The sequence below is a fragment of the Capsicum annuum genome, chromosome 3 (assembly GCF_002878395.1).
Source record: "Capsicum annuum cultivar UCD-10X-F1 chromosome 3, UCD10Xv1.1, whole genome shotgun sequence".
NCBI classification, from domain to species: domain Eukaryota; kingdom Viridiplantae; phylum Streptophyta; class Magnoliopsida; order Solanales; family Solanaceae; genus Capsicum; species Capsicum annuum.
The window spans coordinates 1,605,055-1,622,041 of NC_061113.1; the positions used below are offsets into that span (position 1 = coordinate 1,605,055).

Sequence of the window (16,987 nt, forward strand, 5' to 3'; positions counted from 1 at the left end):
TATATAGTAGCACATGGACTTTGGGAGTGTGACATTGACACTAAATATGTAAGTCGCGGAGCCAGAATTTTTATTGAGGGGATTCAGAAGGAAATATATGAACTAATTGAATGGAGTTCAACATGTACTATATATGCATAAAATATACTTTTAACATTATAAAAATAATATAATTTTTCGTCGAAGGGGTTCGAATGAACCCCATATGGAACAAAGGTTGTTTCGCCACTACACATGATGTGTAAAATATATTATAGTTAAGTAATCTAATGAGGTGTGAATGCATAGTAATTAACGATCGTTAAGTATTAAAAGTCATATGTATAAATACATTATATTTATTTATTAATTTGATGTAAATAACGAGTGATTATAAGTATTTATGGAAATTATACTTTACCTTATTAACAAGGCAGAGTAGGGTCTTTTGTATGAGGTGACATGACTAGATTCTTTTTCCTTTTTGTCCTTTTTCTTGCTTTAATAAATGAAAGGAATTATTGTGGTTTTAAAATTGGATTTAACAAGGCAGAGTAGGGTCATTTGTATGAGGTGACATGACTAGATTCTTTTTCCTTTTTGTCCTTTTTCTTGCTTTAATAAATGAAAGGAATTATTGTGGTTTTAAAATTGGATTGAAGTTATGAAAGAAAATTTACACTACTAATAAAAATTATACTCATTAGTCTACTTTTTCATTCTTAAGTTTATTCTTTCCTGTCCTTTTATTATTCTTCTTTTCAATCATTTAGGTATTTAATATTATCGTTTCTCTTCACCCAAAAACTTTTTTTCTTTACCAATTGTTGACATAATTACAAGATTCCCATGCTATGTAACGTAACATAATTTGTGTCTCAAAATTGGACCACCACAACAGGTCCCCATTTAGAACCACCAACACCCAGAAAATGGAACTGAAAAAGAAAGAAAACAGTCAACTTGTTTGTTGTATTTTTTTGTTTTCACTTGATGATCGGTATTTGCAAATTCAGATTGTGTAGCGTAAGACTCATTAATAGAAAGTCGAGCGCACCAAGTGCTTGTGATGACTAGAAATTCACAATTCTAAAAGGGTAACAAACAAATTATGGAACTACAGATCTTTTTGCTTTCTAAAAAAGAGCATATATATGTTCCTATTTCTACAAAATGATGTGTCCAACAACTACGCCTCAGTACCAAACAAGCTGTCACTTAGAAATCTCGAAAACTCATTTTAGGGTCTTGCTGTTTGTTGTTGCTCCGGCCTCTTCCGCGATAACCTCCTCTTCCTCTTCCTCTACCTCGTCCTCTCCTTCCATGCCTAGAAAACAATCTTCCGTGTTTCATTTCCACGAGTGAATGCAGCAGCTCGTCGCAAAGAATACATCCCTTATGGAGCGTAGCGCCCTCTTTCAAGGGCGTTGTTTTCTTATTGAAATCGACTTCAATGATAGTTGAGTCACATTCAGGACACTTATCCTGAGTTGTAGAAATCCGATGAGCACCTTCGGGCAAAGAGACGAGGCAGTTGCACACGTTGCAGTAGAGCCTCCATTTCGGAGCGCTGACAGGATCGAGAACAAGTGTACCGCTGCATTCTGGGCAGGCACAAACGCCTTGTGCAATCACAGAATGTGGACATGTGGGGTGCGGACAGAGGAAGCAAGGCATTCCGACTCCCTTTCCCAACTTGGAAGAATCACCAGTTTTAGGAGCGCCAAAAAATGCATCGATGCCTTCAAACGGGGGACAGTTATAGCAATAAGGACAGAGAGGGAACGACTTGCCTTCTGGACCGGGCATGCTGCATAATAACAGCTCGAAATTATCAAGGGGGCAAGTAAGCTCCTTGTACAGCTGAAAAAAGTAAAAAAACTTCTATGTTTAGTCCGAAAATTCGGTGAGATCATACAATAAGAGCTAACTGAAAGAGAAACTGTCAACTTCACAAGTTGCACCATAAAAGGGTTAATAGTTTCTTCGTTCTAATTTACAAGGGTCGGAAGTAACTTTATAACAATAAAACATTTACCTTGACTGTGCCCTTCTGGGGTACGTAATAGACTTCCTCACAGGTACCACAGTACAGTCGAGCTGGCTGAGTAGATATGTATTTCATATATCGCAAGCATTTGCCACATTTGCTAAGGAGACGTCCAGAGTCAGAGAGTGGAGAAAATTGTGCTTCAAATAATGCATCCATGTTTTCAATCTATGTGAAGCCAGATACGAGGTTCGATGGATAATTAGCATTGAATAATACAAATTACGCCAGAAGAATAAAAGTATCATCAATCGTTTATTAATGAACATCAGCTCGTTTCTAGTTTGGAAAGAAGGAAAGCAGCAAAACACAATCAACCATCACGTATGAGCTTAATATCTTATACCTGCTTAACAAAATAACTGAACTTCCTTCGGAATTGTTCTAGTACGTGCTGCACAACCATTGAATGATCTGCTTGACCTTTAGCTACCAAAGTGATCTGGTGCTCGATAAAACTTCGTATGTCGGGCAAACAGAGATCAGAATCTATGCATTGATACCCTCTTATCAAGCTGATACCCAGAGGAGTAGGAACCAATCGTCGCCCAGCTTGTACCTGCAATTTGTATCGGCCAAACACAGAAGTCTAATTTCTAGTAGAGGATTGCTTCACATCAAAGGAACCATAACATAAAACGATAGAAAAGACAATCTACAGCAGCTAGAATTGGAAAACAATGCATATAGCAAAACCTGGACATAATTGCGTTCGCATATGTTGTTAATATGCACGGAGATCGACGCATCGGTTCCAATACCATGTTTCTCCATCAAAGAGATCAGCTCACTTTCGCTGAGGTAATCAGGAGGCGAAGTGTTCCCCTAAATTTCAAAGCAAAACCAAACACAGTAAAAGTAAGCTGATATGGAAAACCTCAGAGCAGATATACATACTGTCTATAAAACATAGGACGAGATTCGCAACTAAGATTTCTGCACGAAAAACACTTAAGAGACTATTTTTGTTTTGCCTAGACGTGTCTAGTCAATTAGTCAATTCCGTATCTTCCCTGATTCGTACACTACTCTTTTGAGCTGATCAGAAACAGTCTCCCTACCCCATAAAGATAGGGATAAGGTTCGAGTCTATCCTACCCACCCCAGGCCCCTCTCGTGGGCCTACACTGGCTGTGTTGTTGTTTAACGAATAAAGTGGCAGGTAAAATGGAGCAAAATGGTACTGACGATTCATATAATCGACCACAGGATTGAGGTGTAGTTGTTGTTTTAAACCAAAAGAATCAATTAATGGATCAACCAATACTACTGAAGTACAATGACCCATCACTTTATTCAAGATGAACAAATGAGAAGTTCATTTGGACAGATTATGTGGTACCTCATCTAGATCAACTTTAGAAATCTCGATTTTCTCTCCTACAGCGAACTCAGGAAGATTCTTCTCACTAATAGCCAGCCATGGCATAATAGAGGTGAATCCTTTCACTGTGGCGAGCTGCCCAACGCACTGAAATTGCTCTCCGCCACTTTCAAATTCAACTTTTATCCTGAAAAGATGCCCAATTTTACACGACTTAAATTTCAGCCAGAAATTGAGAATCTTGAAACACAACTAGATTAATAGTGCCACGATTTGAACTGTTACAGTCCCCTATGCTTGGCACGTATTGTGCTGGTAACAAGAAAAGAAAAAACACAAAAACAGGACTTGAATTGGGTCTATAATACGACTACATAAAAGAGCTGTTTGACATGATATAGGAAGAAACTCAAGTTGTTCGTTAGTTTTAAAGATAAGTAAATAAGCCCAAAGCGATAGGAAGAAACTCAAGTTGTTCGTTAGTTTTAAAGATAAGTAAATAAGCCCAAAGCGAGAGGGAAATACTAAGACGTTCATCAAGATATAAAGATTCAACCTTCTATATTTGCAATCTGGAGAGAGAGTTCCCAGAAAATGCTGGCAGATGTACTGGTACAGTTTCCATGCATCATTTCCCAAACTATCCTCACTAGCTGAGCGCATCGGAGTTATCGGAGGATGATCGCCTGCATCAGTTCCTGCCTTTGGCTTATTATAACTTTCAGTTAAAAGCTTTTGTGCATAATCACCAAATACAGGATTATGCACTAACGCCCCCAGTGTTCCTCTGAAGTCAAAAGAAGAAGGATATGCCGTGCTTTCTGTACGTGGATAGCTGGACGAACGGAAAAGAGGAAATTAGCAAAAAAAAAAAAAAGGATGATCTTGTAGACTGCATTAGAAGTTTCAACAAGTACAATTTTTCATAACGCCCAACGCATATATGAACCTATCACTACATGCAAAGTACCATAAGAATTCACTGAAAGGAAATTGCGTATTACGAATTGAACAAGTTCAATATAAAATTTAAACAAAGTGTAAATGAGCACTCCCAAATTAGAATTCCAAAATCCCTGGCTCCGTTGGAAGTCTATCCATTACCTTACTGTGGCCCTAAAACAAAAGAAGGTATCCTTTCGTCCATACATGTTTGTCGTACTTGCTCAATGTGATTCACTTTTTATAATACACTCCATAAAGACGTAAGTTATTTTTATAGATAATGCTTTCTAACATATAAAACACAAAAGTGTGAAGATGTCAGAGAAGAAGAATACAGTCAAAGAACAAGAGAGGAAAACCTGATAAAACCTTGAGTGTACAGACGCTCAGCCAATTGCATAGCTAACTGGGGACCAAAGCCCAGTGCACTTGAAGCTACCTGGAATTTGTCAAAAATCAGAACCAGAAGGTTTAATCCAAAGTAAGTGAAAGGAAGATACATTTAAATCATTAAAAAAGTCGTATAATGTCGCAAGGGTTCATAAATTTATTGACTTCTGAGTATGAGGTTTTAGAAAGATTACAAAATATTGACCCACGTACATGAAAATCCAAACGAGGGAACTTCATTTCTTGAACGCGTTAAGGGGATTAATTAGTTAAAAGTCTAACGCAGAGGAGGCAACATCACAAACAATGACTCCATGAAGAAACAGTTTAAGATTACACATGCTCTATATTTGCGTTAAAAGAAAATATTTCTACTTTCACCTGGTTGTTACATGTTAATCAGACAAGCCTTAGAAATTGCAGATGTGGATGGTAGACCACTTCAAATGCAGACGATTGATTTTTCCTTATTAGTAATGCACGGACGATTAATTAGCAGGAAGCAATTATGAATTGAGATGCTACTTAAGATCTGAGTTTTGACAGGTCAACACTCCTAAAAATGTTAAACATGGGGTAACTTTAGTATTTCAACAAATATGAAACCCCGAAATCTATAAAAGAATCTCTTTGGTCACAGTAAGCAACTATGTAGATAATGATAGCGGGTGAGATAACACGTAGCAAATGCCAAAGGTAGAAGGAACAACAAATAATAGTTACCATACGCATTTCACTTTCAGAAAAACCAAGACAGCTATAACTAGTGTGCAATCATGTAACGCTTCCTACCTTGTTAATGGCGTGTTTTAAGGATGTCGTTACACCAGTGCCGGATCCTTCAAAAATTGAATTAGTTCTGGAGGATCCGACACATACCGGAAGGTATTTTTAAAGGATCATGGAAGCATAGAATAAAATACATCAATGAAGAAAACCAAGGCAATTTCGTTTTCTTTTGCATACCAAAAACAAAGTGGGAAAGCTAAGGATGATCCAATGAATTCGACGCCCAAGTATAAAAATTGGTAGAAAGCCTAAATTACCAACCTTCAGAAGATTTACTGTGTTTAGACCAGAAGGACGACCTTTGGATTCCAGCTTTTCTGATACACGGACAACTCTCATAGTCCCATCCTCCATTATTCTATTCCGAAACATTGCAGCAACCTATCAATTAAAAAGCTATTAGCAACAGCAGCATGGACTCGATATTTTGCCACAAAACCTCTTGAAAGGTCAAGCTAGAAGGAACTCACATCAGCATCGAACAACCTGCTACGTTCCCATTCTAACTTGAGTTCATACCCCTTGTACATTATGTATGGATGCAGCATCCAAAACTTTTCTGGCTTGAACATAGTGATTTGCAGGTAACGATACACACAGAACCCAAGCGTAGGAGTTTGACATGGCCCGTAACTGAAATTATAAAAAGGATGTATGTTCCATTTAGACTTGTGATAATTTTGAAAATATAATGCTAAAGAGTCATTTGTAGAAGAAAGGAGTAACACGAAGGAATTGACATGTAATAACAATTTTTTCTTAATGGTTGACATTACTCCGAACAGTGAAACTCAAAGACTTGTGGAGCAGAAAATTGTTACAGCGTAAGACCGCTGAAGAATGGCTATGTAATAGCAAGTCGTAACTCATACAAACAAAGGTTTCCTTTAAATAGAACGTATCCACCGATAGATATGATTTAAGTACAATTGAAGACTAGACAGAGAGCGCAAACAACCACAGGAAAAAAAGAAGAAAAAACAAAAGCCAAATAAACATGCTTTCCAAACAATCAACAAATAAACCAGAAGAATACGACGTGGGAGTTGTTCTGTGACACAAGGCGGAAGCATGCCATTTGCCATTCGACTCTACCGGAACAATTTCCGTAAGGACATAACATGTTCAAGACAGCACAATCAGCACAGAGCAGCAGCAGATATAACGATAAGCAGAACATTTATGAATGTCATTATTGTCAACCAATTTCTCCAAATGAGACGTCAAAGGTTCAGTTAAAAGAATAAAGGTACACAGTAATAGGCAAATAGAAAAAAGTGGAGAGAACCAACGAGATAACCCTTGCATCAAGATTTCCATATTTCCCATTGAAATAGCTAGTCTGGAAACGTGTAAATGCAACTCCAACTTTCAAATCAATCTCTTGACGTGCATCTACAGCCAATGCCTCATCTCTGTTGGGTTCGGCTAGGCTATTCATTGCCTTCAGAATATCTTTTTCGGTAACAGAAGAGAATCGAGCACGGTAAATTCTTCTACCATCGTTTGTGTGAAATCCAGTGCACTCTATAACTGAACCAATAAGTAAGAGCAAGAATAACGAATTATGAAAAAGAATAATTCCAAAAAGCAGAACTAAAGCAACCTAACAAAGATTCAAAAGGTGGATGATTGGAAGTTCAATCAAGTGATATTGGTGCAGTTCATCAATTTGTCTACAAGTATGCAAATTGTTGGTTTTCATTGTAGAATATTTGTTCGTTTTAAATACTGAATTCGTTTTGACCCTTTAAGGGTTAGTTCCTTTTATATCTTTTCACTTTCGGATAGTTTGATTTAGAAGCCGAGGTTCAAATCTCAAAACTATAGATTTATTGTTTTGGAGAAAAAACATATTCTGGAATCATTTGAGTACATGTTGAAGCAGATAGAGATAGTCGACAAAGCTGGTTCCTTAGGAACTTTCAGGTCCGACTAGATGTGAGCCCATGAAATCACATGTTGATGCTTCCAAAACAATGAAATCAACCACTAAATAATCATTTCCGATGTGTCACATACGAGTGACATCGATGGGATTACGCATAATTCCTTGAGCTTCTGTACTTTTTCCTACTAACTAAAGATATGCTTAAATCTAAACAGAAAATCTAAAATTCCAAACTTTCTCTAGATGGATCATCCATTTCTCTTCAACCCCCTAACCTTCGATAGTAACGAAGCTCCAAGAACACTAATTCTTAGGTACTATTCAAATCGCCACCACCAAAAACAAAATGTTATTATCATTGCTTTTAACTTCTTTATTCTTTTTTACTTGAAACCACCACCAAACCATTAAATCAAGTTCTTTAAGCCAAGTTAACCAATTTCAATCCAACTTTTTAAAATAAAAGTGAACCTCTCCACCCGGCACAAAAAGGTAAAGGTGGAAGATATTTTTGGGAAAAATGTGATTCCTGAATTTACACAAATACGCACTTATTATTGGTAAGTAGTAGAGGAAAAGGATTTATCAAAAATAGAGCACCAAGGAATTTGCATCAGTTCAAACATCACCCATACTAAAATTTAGTGATGTTCAGACTCTCGAGTCATCATAGAACTTGAACTTTAAACGTGAAAAGTCACAGGGATACCATACATTTTGACACTTCTGAATAAGAATGATTCAAACTGGAGGTATGATTGCTCATTCAATTTCCTCTCGTTATCTCTTTGGTGTGACTTCAGTGGAGTGTAAGATGCGGGAAGCACGATTGAGATGGTTCGGACACGTGAAGAGGAGGGGCATGGATGCCCCGGTCCGTAGGTGTGAGAGGCTAGCGTTGGATGGTTTTAGACGGGGTAGGGGTAGACCCAAGAAGTACTGGGGTGAGGTGATTAGGCGGGACATGGAACAGTTACAGCTCACCGAGGACATGACCCTAGATAGGAAGGTCTGGAAGATGCGAATTACGGCAGAGGATTAGGGCCAGTTCGGGTCGCTAGTGTAGGGAATTAATTGGTGGGGGTGTTTCCTGTTATGATTCCGTATTCAGTGTTCCGTGTTCCGTGTTCCATGTTTATTACGAATCTGTGTGCTTTCCTGTGCTTTCCTCTGCTTTATATTCCTGCATTCCTGCTTTACTCTGTTTTATATTCATTATGGGTGCCGTATCTATGTTATGTCAGCTGCTTCTGTGCTGTACTATGTGTTTGTGTGATATCTTGTCACTTGAGCCGGGGGTCTTTCGGAAACAGCCTTTCTACTTCATCAGAGGTAGAGGTATGGACTGCGTACATCTTACCGGAAACAGCCTTTCTACTTCATCAGAGGTAGAGGTATGGACTGCGTACATCTTACCCCCCCAGACCCCACTAAGTGGGAATACACTGGGTTTGTTGTTGTTGTTGTTTGTATCTCTTTGTACTATTTATTATAACTGCTACAATTCAATTCCCTGTTGTAGCAGCAAATTCCACTTAGTCTCTCTATCAGTACTTGTTTTTTTACATGTACTTCTTTCCTCTTCCCTTCCTTTGTCACTAAATCTCTACCACATCAGTTAAGCAAAAGATGTTTGTCTATAAATTCTCATTCTCTTTTTTTTTTTTTTGTGCCGGTGGGGGGGGGCTTGAAAATGGGCAGAGTGGCGTGTGTTCCCTATCCACACATTTATTCAAGCCTAGTCAATCTATGAGTTTCACCATTGTAGCAAGTATTTGCCTGAAGTGAAATAATAACGTCACGATCGAAAAGTACCTTCAAAGCATATATTTTCTCCTTCACGGTCACAGTCCAACCACAGTATCAAATGTGTACAACCACGGGCTTCCTGGCTTAGATGCCTACAAATATGAGCCTTGTCTCCGAATATCAGTCAGAATTTGCTATTTAAACATGAGAACAAATAAAGACACGGATCATTGTAATATCTGATCTAATCAAAGGTAGATATCTCAAAAGTACAATATGCAAGAGTAACTAAAGTAATAGGGTTCTATGTTGCTCGGACTCTTCAAAAATGTCATGAGGTACGCGTCGGATCCTCCAAAAGTAGAGGATTTCGGAGTATCCAACACGGGTGCAACAAAGTTTTCAGAGAGTCAGAGCACATAGATAGGGTTAACTTCAAAATAATCTTCATTTGAAGATGCTAAATTAAATTCATACAAATATGTGAAGATAAATCAATGATCCAAATTTGTAAAAAGGAAAAACTTTTAAAAGGCACAGAAGTATCCACATCTACTTTTATGATACTGGCATTACAGGAAGTGAAACAACAACAATATCATGCACAGTGTAATACCACAAAGTGAGGTAAAACAAATGCAAGACAAACTTTCACCAACATAGGTGGCTTTACGCTTAAAATAAATGCATCCCAGCTTCCAAGAGAGGGTCTTAGCCAAAAATACGATAAAAGTTGTTCAAAAGAAAAATCATTGGTCACTTTAGCGAACAGGAACAAGGAGAAGTACTACCTTTGGGTTTGTTTCCTTCTTAAGTACCGGTGCCTGGAAAAGATCTGAAGGATTTGTATTTGTCCAATCTTGAAAAGCTGCTGGAAAATCTACGCTAGATTATCAGACATAGAAAATTCAGATTGAGTACTAGAACTAACCATATTGATGGAGAACATAATAATATGGATGTTGATTGAACAAACATATTTAACTGCAGCAACTAACTAAGCCAAAGAACATGTCAAAAGCATCGAGTGTTATGACTGGGAGAACAGGAAACCTGAAAACATGACCAATCACTGAAGTCACTTTATAATGTGCCCGTGATCCAAGAAACATTGCATCGAACTCATGGACTTCTGTACTACCTCTTCGTGTTGACATCTAGGGCAAATATATAACAAAATTGCATGAACACTCAAAGTGCATGAAATAAAGAATCAAGAAAATTAAGTTACCGGTGTAAAGCTAGAAAATTTTAGAGATGCTTCTATTTTGAGAAAGCTAACAACCCATCAACGGCGATGAGGATAACTAACCAGTAGAACAAACAATTACCTGACGGTACTGCTCAACACATTTACGTGACATACGAGAATCTGAAGAAGCATATCCACCAAATTGGTGCTTTCCAAAGAGAATAATAGACATGAAAATAAGGGAGGAATCTAGTGAACTAAAAGCTGAAGCCATTTAAGGGGCGCAAAAATAAACCTGCTTTATGCATTAAAATAGAGCTCAATCACACTAGACAATTCAAAGTTGTTGATACTCCACAAAACACTTTAAGAAACTATCATGTATTAGATACTCGGCATGACACTAGTAAATCCTTTTTAGGTTGATAAAGTGGGGGATCAGTTCCTGAAAAAGGTTATACGCACAATCTTTTCAGAATTGAGAACGACATGAAAGATGCCACAACTCCAGCAATCGCATTAGGTTTGGTTGTCAAAGTAGACTATGAGTCATGCACCGTTACCCATTCTCTTATACCACACATCCAAAAGCCTCGGAGGAAAAGAATGGAAAAAATCTACCAGTAGTTTCCTCTGAAAAATGTTATCTTTACTTCACAAGAATAATCAATCAAAATCTATAGCCTTCCGGTAGATCTTAAATTGAATCAAAATAGAAAATTAAAAACAAAACACTGAGGGTCGTTCCCCGAATTAATTATACCATAATTTCGTTACTATTCTATACCACATTCGATGAGGGATAACAATCTCAGGATAAGACAATCAGATGACACAAATACCATTATCCATAGCTTTTCCCTAAAGTTCTTTAAATCAAGGTTAAATTGTTTTATATTATACTCCGTAGACGGTAGATCCTAATTTTCAATCCAATGAAAAAAAAAACATATACTAAAAAACGTATATCCATTAAATAAATCCATTATTAACCATAAAGCCTCTCTACCTCCCGCGGTAGGGGTAAGGTCTGTCTACATACTACCTGCTCAGACCCCACTTGAGGGACTACACTGGGATATTATATACCCCGCATTATAATCCCGGTATAACTAGTTAGCAAACCAAATGACCCCTGAAATTTCTTCCTTACAAAACAAGTCATGTAGTATTTCCTTTCAAACTAACTGTCTCACATTCAACATATAAACAACTACGACTATCCAACAGCATAGGAGAAGTGTAAAACAAAAGGACATTTCATTGGGCGGTTGAACCCTTTCGACTTCTTTGTATGTTTACTTTTCAAATTCTATACCCCTAAGTGAAATTCCTTGGCCGGCCACTATCTAGTAACTTACGAGCATACGAGAAGTGTAAAAGGTCATCCCTTTATTAAAAAGAAAAAAAAATCCACATTCGAAACAAAACTGAACCAAGAACAACATAAAATTGGTGATGTTGAACCCCCTTCAACTTTTTGTGTTCACTTTTCATATTTTGAACCCCTTAGTAAAAATCCAAGTTCGGTCACTTTCTCCAACAAATCACAAACATACAAGAAGCGCAAAAAAATCATTTCTTTATAAACAGAAGTTCACATCAGAAACAAAACTGAACCAAGAACATAAAATTGGTAATGTTGAACCCACTTTGACTTCCTCATATATTTTTTCAAATTCAAAACCCCTTGGTGAAAATCCTAGCTCGGCCGCTGTATCCAACAACTTACAACTCGGCCGCTGTATCCAACAACTTACAACCATGCAACAAGTGTAAAAAAAGATTTCTTTATAAACAAAAGCCACATCAGATACAAAACAGAACCAAGAACAACATAAAATTGGTGATGTTAAACCCCCTTTCGACGACTTCGTGTGTTTACATCTTCATATTTTGAACCCCTTAGTGAAAATCCTATCTCGGCTACTATATCCAACAACTTACAACCATAAAAGTAAAAAAAGATCATTTCTTTAAAAAAAAAAGTAAAAAAAAAAAAAAAAAAAAAAAAAAAAAAACAAGAACAACATAAAATTGGTGATGTCGAACCCTTTCGACGATTTCCTATGTTTATATCTTCACATTTTAAAACCCCTAGTGAAAATTCTAATTTGGCCACTATATCCAACAACGTACAACCATACAAGTGTAAAAAAAAAAACATTTCTTTATAAACAAAAGTCACAACAGAAACAAAACAAAATCAAGAACAACATAAATTTCCACAAAACAAAAAAAAAAAAAAAAGATTCTGGAAACCAAGAATTTCAAAAAGCATACTTGAGCAGCAGATAAAACTGAGGCAATTGATAAAGCAATGCTAGGCTTCTCAGCTACCTGCAAATTCCCAAAATACTAATTCAATAACCATAAACTAAATGGAACCAAAATATATAAAAATTATTTTATTAATTAAGATGAATTATAGTACAAAATAAGCAAAAGGGGTAATTATTTTTCTTACCATAAGAATTTTTGGAGCCATTTTGCTGAAAATTTCTGTAACTTTTGAGTATTTTAGCTAACCTTTGCGCCAAAAGGGTCCTTAATAATCTCACATAGAATATTAGCCGTGTGATCTTGAAAGAGATAACTGAGCCGTAAGTTTTAATTTAGGAAAAAGGGCCGGGTATTTTGATCCGATTGGGTTGGGCCTAATTTTTATTTTCGTTTCTTTTATGGAAAAAATACATAAACTAACATACTTAAGTATTAAATTACAAAAAATAACAACACTTTTATCAAATTACATTTTGTAGCATATGTATTTATATGTATTTGTATTTTTGTAGCAATAGTTTGCAAAAATATAAAATACATATCGATCATAAGGGCAGTAAAAATCATATGTATTTGTATTTTTGTAGCAACAGTTTGCAAAAATACAAAATACAACTTGCTATATTATGAAATTATGAAACTGTTGCTATGAAACTTATAATTAAGGGAATAAGTATGTTATTTCTGAATTTTGCCCTTCTTTTATTTGGATGGGTTGGTCCATCAAGCGTAAAGACTCTTTTCATGTTTTTTTATTCATATTAGTAATAAAAGGAAATATCACATAAATATGCAAATTTAAAGCCTATATTACAAAATCTACCAAAAAATTCTATTTTACAAAATATACCAATACAAAACTAACAAAACTTATTAAATAAAGTAAAAATAAATTAGAGAATTAAATAAGGAAAAACGGAACGAAGGGAGAGAAAAACAACGAATGGAGAGGAGATAGAAAAAGAACAAGAAATGTTATGATTCGGACAGAAATAAAGCAAACCACATGCAAAAAGAAAATAAGAACACACATATTTACGTGAAAACCCTTGCGAGAAAAAATATGGACAGAGGCAGAGGAGGTTTCACTGTGAAAGGAAAAGAGTACATTGTGGAGCGACGTAATTTTTGAATAATCAAAATTGACTCACTAATTGCACTTATATAATACGTGCATACAAATAAGTTCTAGGTTCAAAAGCATGGGTTGCACCATGAAATTTTTTGGGCCGGATCAACAAAATTCGAGTCACAACTCTAACAGGAAACACGAGAGAGAGTAGAAGAAACAGTAGAGGATGGATCGATTCCAACGAAATTCACTGCTTCTTAAGCTCGCTGGATCTCCGATAAGATCCCAACAGCTTCAACCCCATAAAAAACGGAGTCAAAAACCACCGTCGAAGCACCCCAACCGAAAAACTCATCTAAAACACCCCTAAACCGACTCCCCATTTCAATTTTTGGCGAAATTCACCGGGGAACGAACGAAACAGACCGGTCGCATGGGAATTTGGTGCGAATTTTTCTTGTTTTTTGGATTAACCAAAGTCAAAAATCATTGCCGAAGCACCCCTATCGGAAAATTCATTTGAAACACCCCTAAACTGCCCCCCCCCCCCCCCCCCCCATTTTAGTTGCCGACGAAACACACGGGGGATGAACAAATTTAGTATGAATTTTTTTATTTTTTCATTTTTTTGGATTAATCGGAGTCAAAACCCACCGTTGAAGCACCCCCATCGAAAAACTTATCTGAAACACCCTGAAATTGACCCCCTATTTCAGTTGCCGGCAAAATCCATCGGGGTGACGAACGAAACTAGAGCTGTCAATACAAGTCGGCCCAGCCCATCCGGGCTAGCCCGCACGGACTTTGAGTATGATGGGTTAGGCCGGGCTGGCCCATCAAAATGATGGGCCACAAAACACCAAGCCCACACCATTACTTTGTGAGCTGCAGGCCTCACGGGCCAACCCACTTTTTAAAAAATAATATTTTATAATTTAATTTTAGAATGTTAATAAACATAAATATTACCAGACAATATTACATAGTGTTAATATTTGTTAATCAAGTCTCCAATACCCCAAAAAAATACTCCTAATAGCGAAATTAAATAATTTTTTACATGATATCTTTCGAACAAAGTAAAAATATCAATAAGTAATCTAAATAGTTGTATGTATTTGACTTACAGATCGGCCCACGGGCTAGCCCAACCCACATTGATCAAGCCTCACGGGCCACGGATTTATACGGGTTGGGCTAAAAAGTCTTGTACTTAAATGGGCTACAAAAACTGAAACCCAACTCTATTAAATTACAGGCGGGGTTGAATCGGGCTAGCCCAACGGGCCTGACCCATATTGACGGCTCTAAATGAAAGAGACCGGTCGCGTGGGAATTTAGTGCATTTTTTTCTTGTTTTTCATGGTGCGGCAAATATATAATTGTTACCGATATTCGATTGTAGCGGCAGAGATCGTGGCTTGTTATATCTTCTCTGATTATTTGCATATTCTGTAAATGATATAAAAATAATGTAGAAACTGGTGTTTCTATAAACATGATATAAATATGGTATAGAAATTGGTGTTCCGTAAAAGTTATATATTTTGTAAATGGTATAAAAATAATGTAGAAATTGGTGTTTCTAACATGATATGCAATTGATATAGAAATTGGTGTCATCTAAAAATTACTTAACTACATCCTAAAAATATGATATAAATATGGTATAAAAATTGGTGTAGAAACTGGTGTTCCGATAAATATAATATGAAATTAATATAAAAATTAATGTCCTCTAAAGATTATTTAACTATATCCAAAAAAATATAATATAAACATGGTATAGAAAGTGGTATTTCGTAAAGGTTATTTCAAAATAACTTATGACAATAGAATAGTTGGTAGATTTTATAAATAAAAATTATATTGGTAGATTTTGTAATACAGACTCTAAATTTGTACATTTATGTGATTTGCCCAAAATAAAACTCCTAAATTAAATTTTGAAAAAATTATATTCTTGCTAATTTTGGAGAAGAAAAAACTCAATTTGTATATATAAAAGATTTGGTAAAAAGACATGGTATAGATTTTTTTAAAAAAAATAGGTCAAGTCTGGGTCAATGGACATAAAATGTCCTGTCGGGTATATTAGTGTCACATAATAGTCGTTTCTTATTCTTTCTTAATTTGGGTCATTTTGATTCATTTAGTTCAAATACAGTTTTTATATCGTATTTATACAATCCATATATAATACTGATACAGTTTTTAACTTGGGCCATCGGCCCTAAATACTTTCAGTTTTTTCCTATAAATTTTTTAATTGAAAAATATTCTACTTTTTTAATTATTTAAAATAATAATTAAATATAATTATATAAAAATGATATAATTATTATATAGAATATGTATCTAAGATATATGAATAGAAATTGTATAGTTCTATCAAATATGTATATGTATAAAATACATATAAAAATATATAGAAAGTGTATACAAAATATATAATTGTTGTATAAAATGTGTAAAAAAAATATACAATTATCATATACATTGTGTATCGAAACTATATAATTTTCGTATAGAATATTTATATGTATAGAAATTGTATAAAAGGTGTGTAGAAAATGTATAAAACAAGCCAGTAAATTGAAATGGCTAGAAAGTGAAATTAAATTTTATGATCATTTTCGTGGAAATAGTTTGATCTGAAATGCGGTTTCTCTCCCTTGATGTGATTTCTTGTGTGTCTTGTTTGTTTTTCTAACTGACTTGAGAGGGCCCGAGAGAGAGGAATGAAAGCTACGTGTACTTCATACTCTTGTTGGCTTCTTTTGCTAGTTTTTGCGTGTGCTTCATTATGCTTATCAGGCTCATCACGACGGTTGTGGGTTGCTTTTTCCCCTTTTGCAGCTTGGTGTTGGCTATTGTTATTCTTGTCTTGATTATTTTGAGGACTTTCATGGAGTTTATTACTGCTATTGATGCTAATATGAGTTGACTTGTAGCTAGACTTAATGCTTGAGTTAAAGAGGATCAAAGAGCCACGAGTCTGACGCTTTTGGGCTCAGATCTATGTGTATGCTCTTTCTATTTGCAATTTTTTTTTTTTTTTTTTTTTTATATGTGTGCGCACATTTTGTTATTTACAATCAAGTGACTCTTTTTATTCTGCAGATTGACTCATATTTTCATTTTGTTAAATATAATCAAGTGGCTCTTTTTATTCTGCAAATTCGATTCATATTTTCTTGTATTTTGTATTGTTTCAAAATACAATTAATATTTAGAAGAGTCAATTACTTTCTTATATTACTCATGATTTAAAAATGCCTAATATTTTAGAATTTTATATAAAATTACTTAAATATTATTAT

General features: G+C 35.6%; 1 protein-coding gene across 4 annotated transcripts; it reads right to left on the reverse strand.

Annotated features, from left to right (window-relative positions):
• Positions 1 to 1,021: 1,021 nt before the first annotated feature.
• Positions 1,022 to 12,903, reverse strand: LOC107864486 (DNA topoisomerase 3-beta). 4 transcript variants are annotated; one of them, XM_016710856.2, is made up of 16 exons: positions 12,777 to 12,903; positions 12,593 to 12,649; positions 10,449 to 10,517; positions 10,171 to 10,274; positions 9,909 to 10,002; positions 9,184 to 9,283; positions 6,770 to 7,010; positions 5,948 to 6,110; positions 5,739 to 5,858; positions 4,658 to 4,737; positions 3,910 to 4,188; positions 3,372 to 3,540; positions 2,726 to 2,854; positions 2,376 to 2,588; positions 2,018 to 2,197; positions 1,022 to 1,842 (listed from the first exon to the last, which is right to left on the reverse strand). In XM_016710856.2, exons 1-16 carry the CDS (start codon positions 12,795 to 12,797, stop codon positions 1,198 to 1,200), a joined length of 2,664 nt encoding a protein of 887 aa, XP_016566342.2. In that variant the 5' UTR covers positions 12,798 to 12,903; the 3' UTR covers positions 1,022 to 1,197. The 4 variants fall into 4 exon arrangements, with proteins under 4 accessions (XP_016566342.2, XP_016566343.2, XP_016566345.2 ...); XM_016710857.2 differs by lacking the exon at positions 10,449 to 10,517; XM_016710859.2 differs by lacking the exons at positions 10,171 to 10,274; positions 10,449 to 10,517 and having other exon boundaries at positions 9,184 to 9,269; positions 9,909 to 9,997.
• Between the last annotated feature and the right edge of the window lie 4,084 nt (positions 12,904 to 16,987).

Coding starts and splice junctions, on each gene's coding strand:
- LOC107864486 (XM_016710856.2), bottom strand. CDS start 12,797: ATGGCTCCAAAAATTCTTATG. Junction 10,518..12,592: donor CAGTTTTATCTGCTGCTCAA/GTATGCTTTTTG, acceptor CTCTTTGGAAAG/CACCAATTTGGTGGATATGC. Junction 4,189..4,657: donor TACACTCAAGGTTTTATCAG/GTTTTCCTCTCT, acceptor CCGTTCGTCCAG/CTATCCACGTACAGAAAGCA.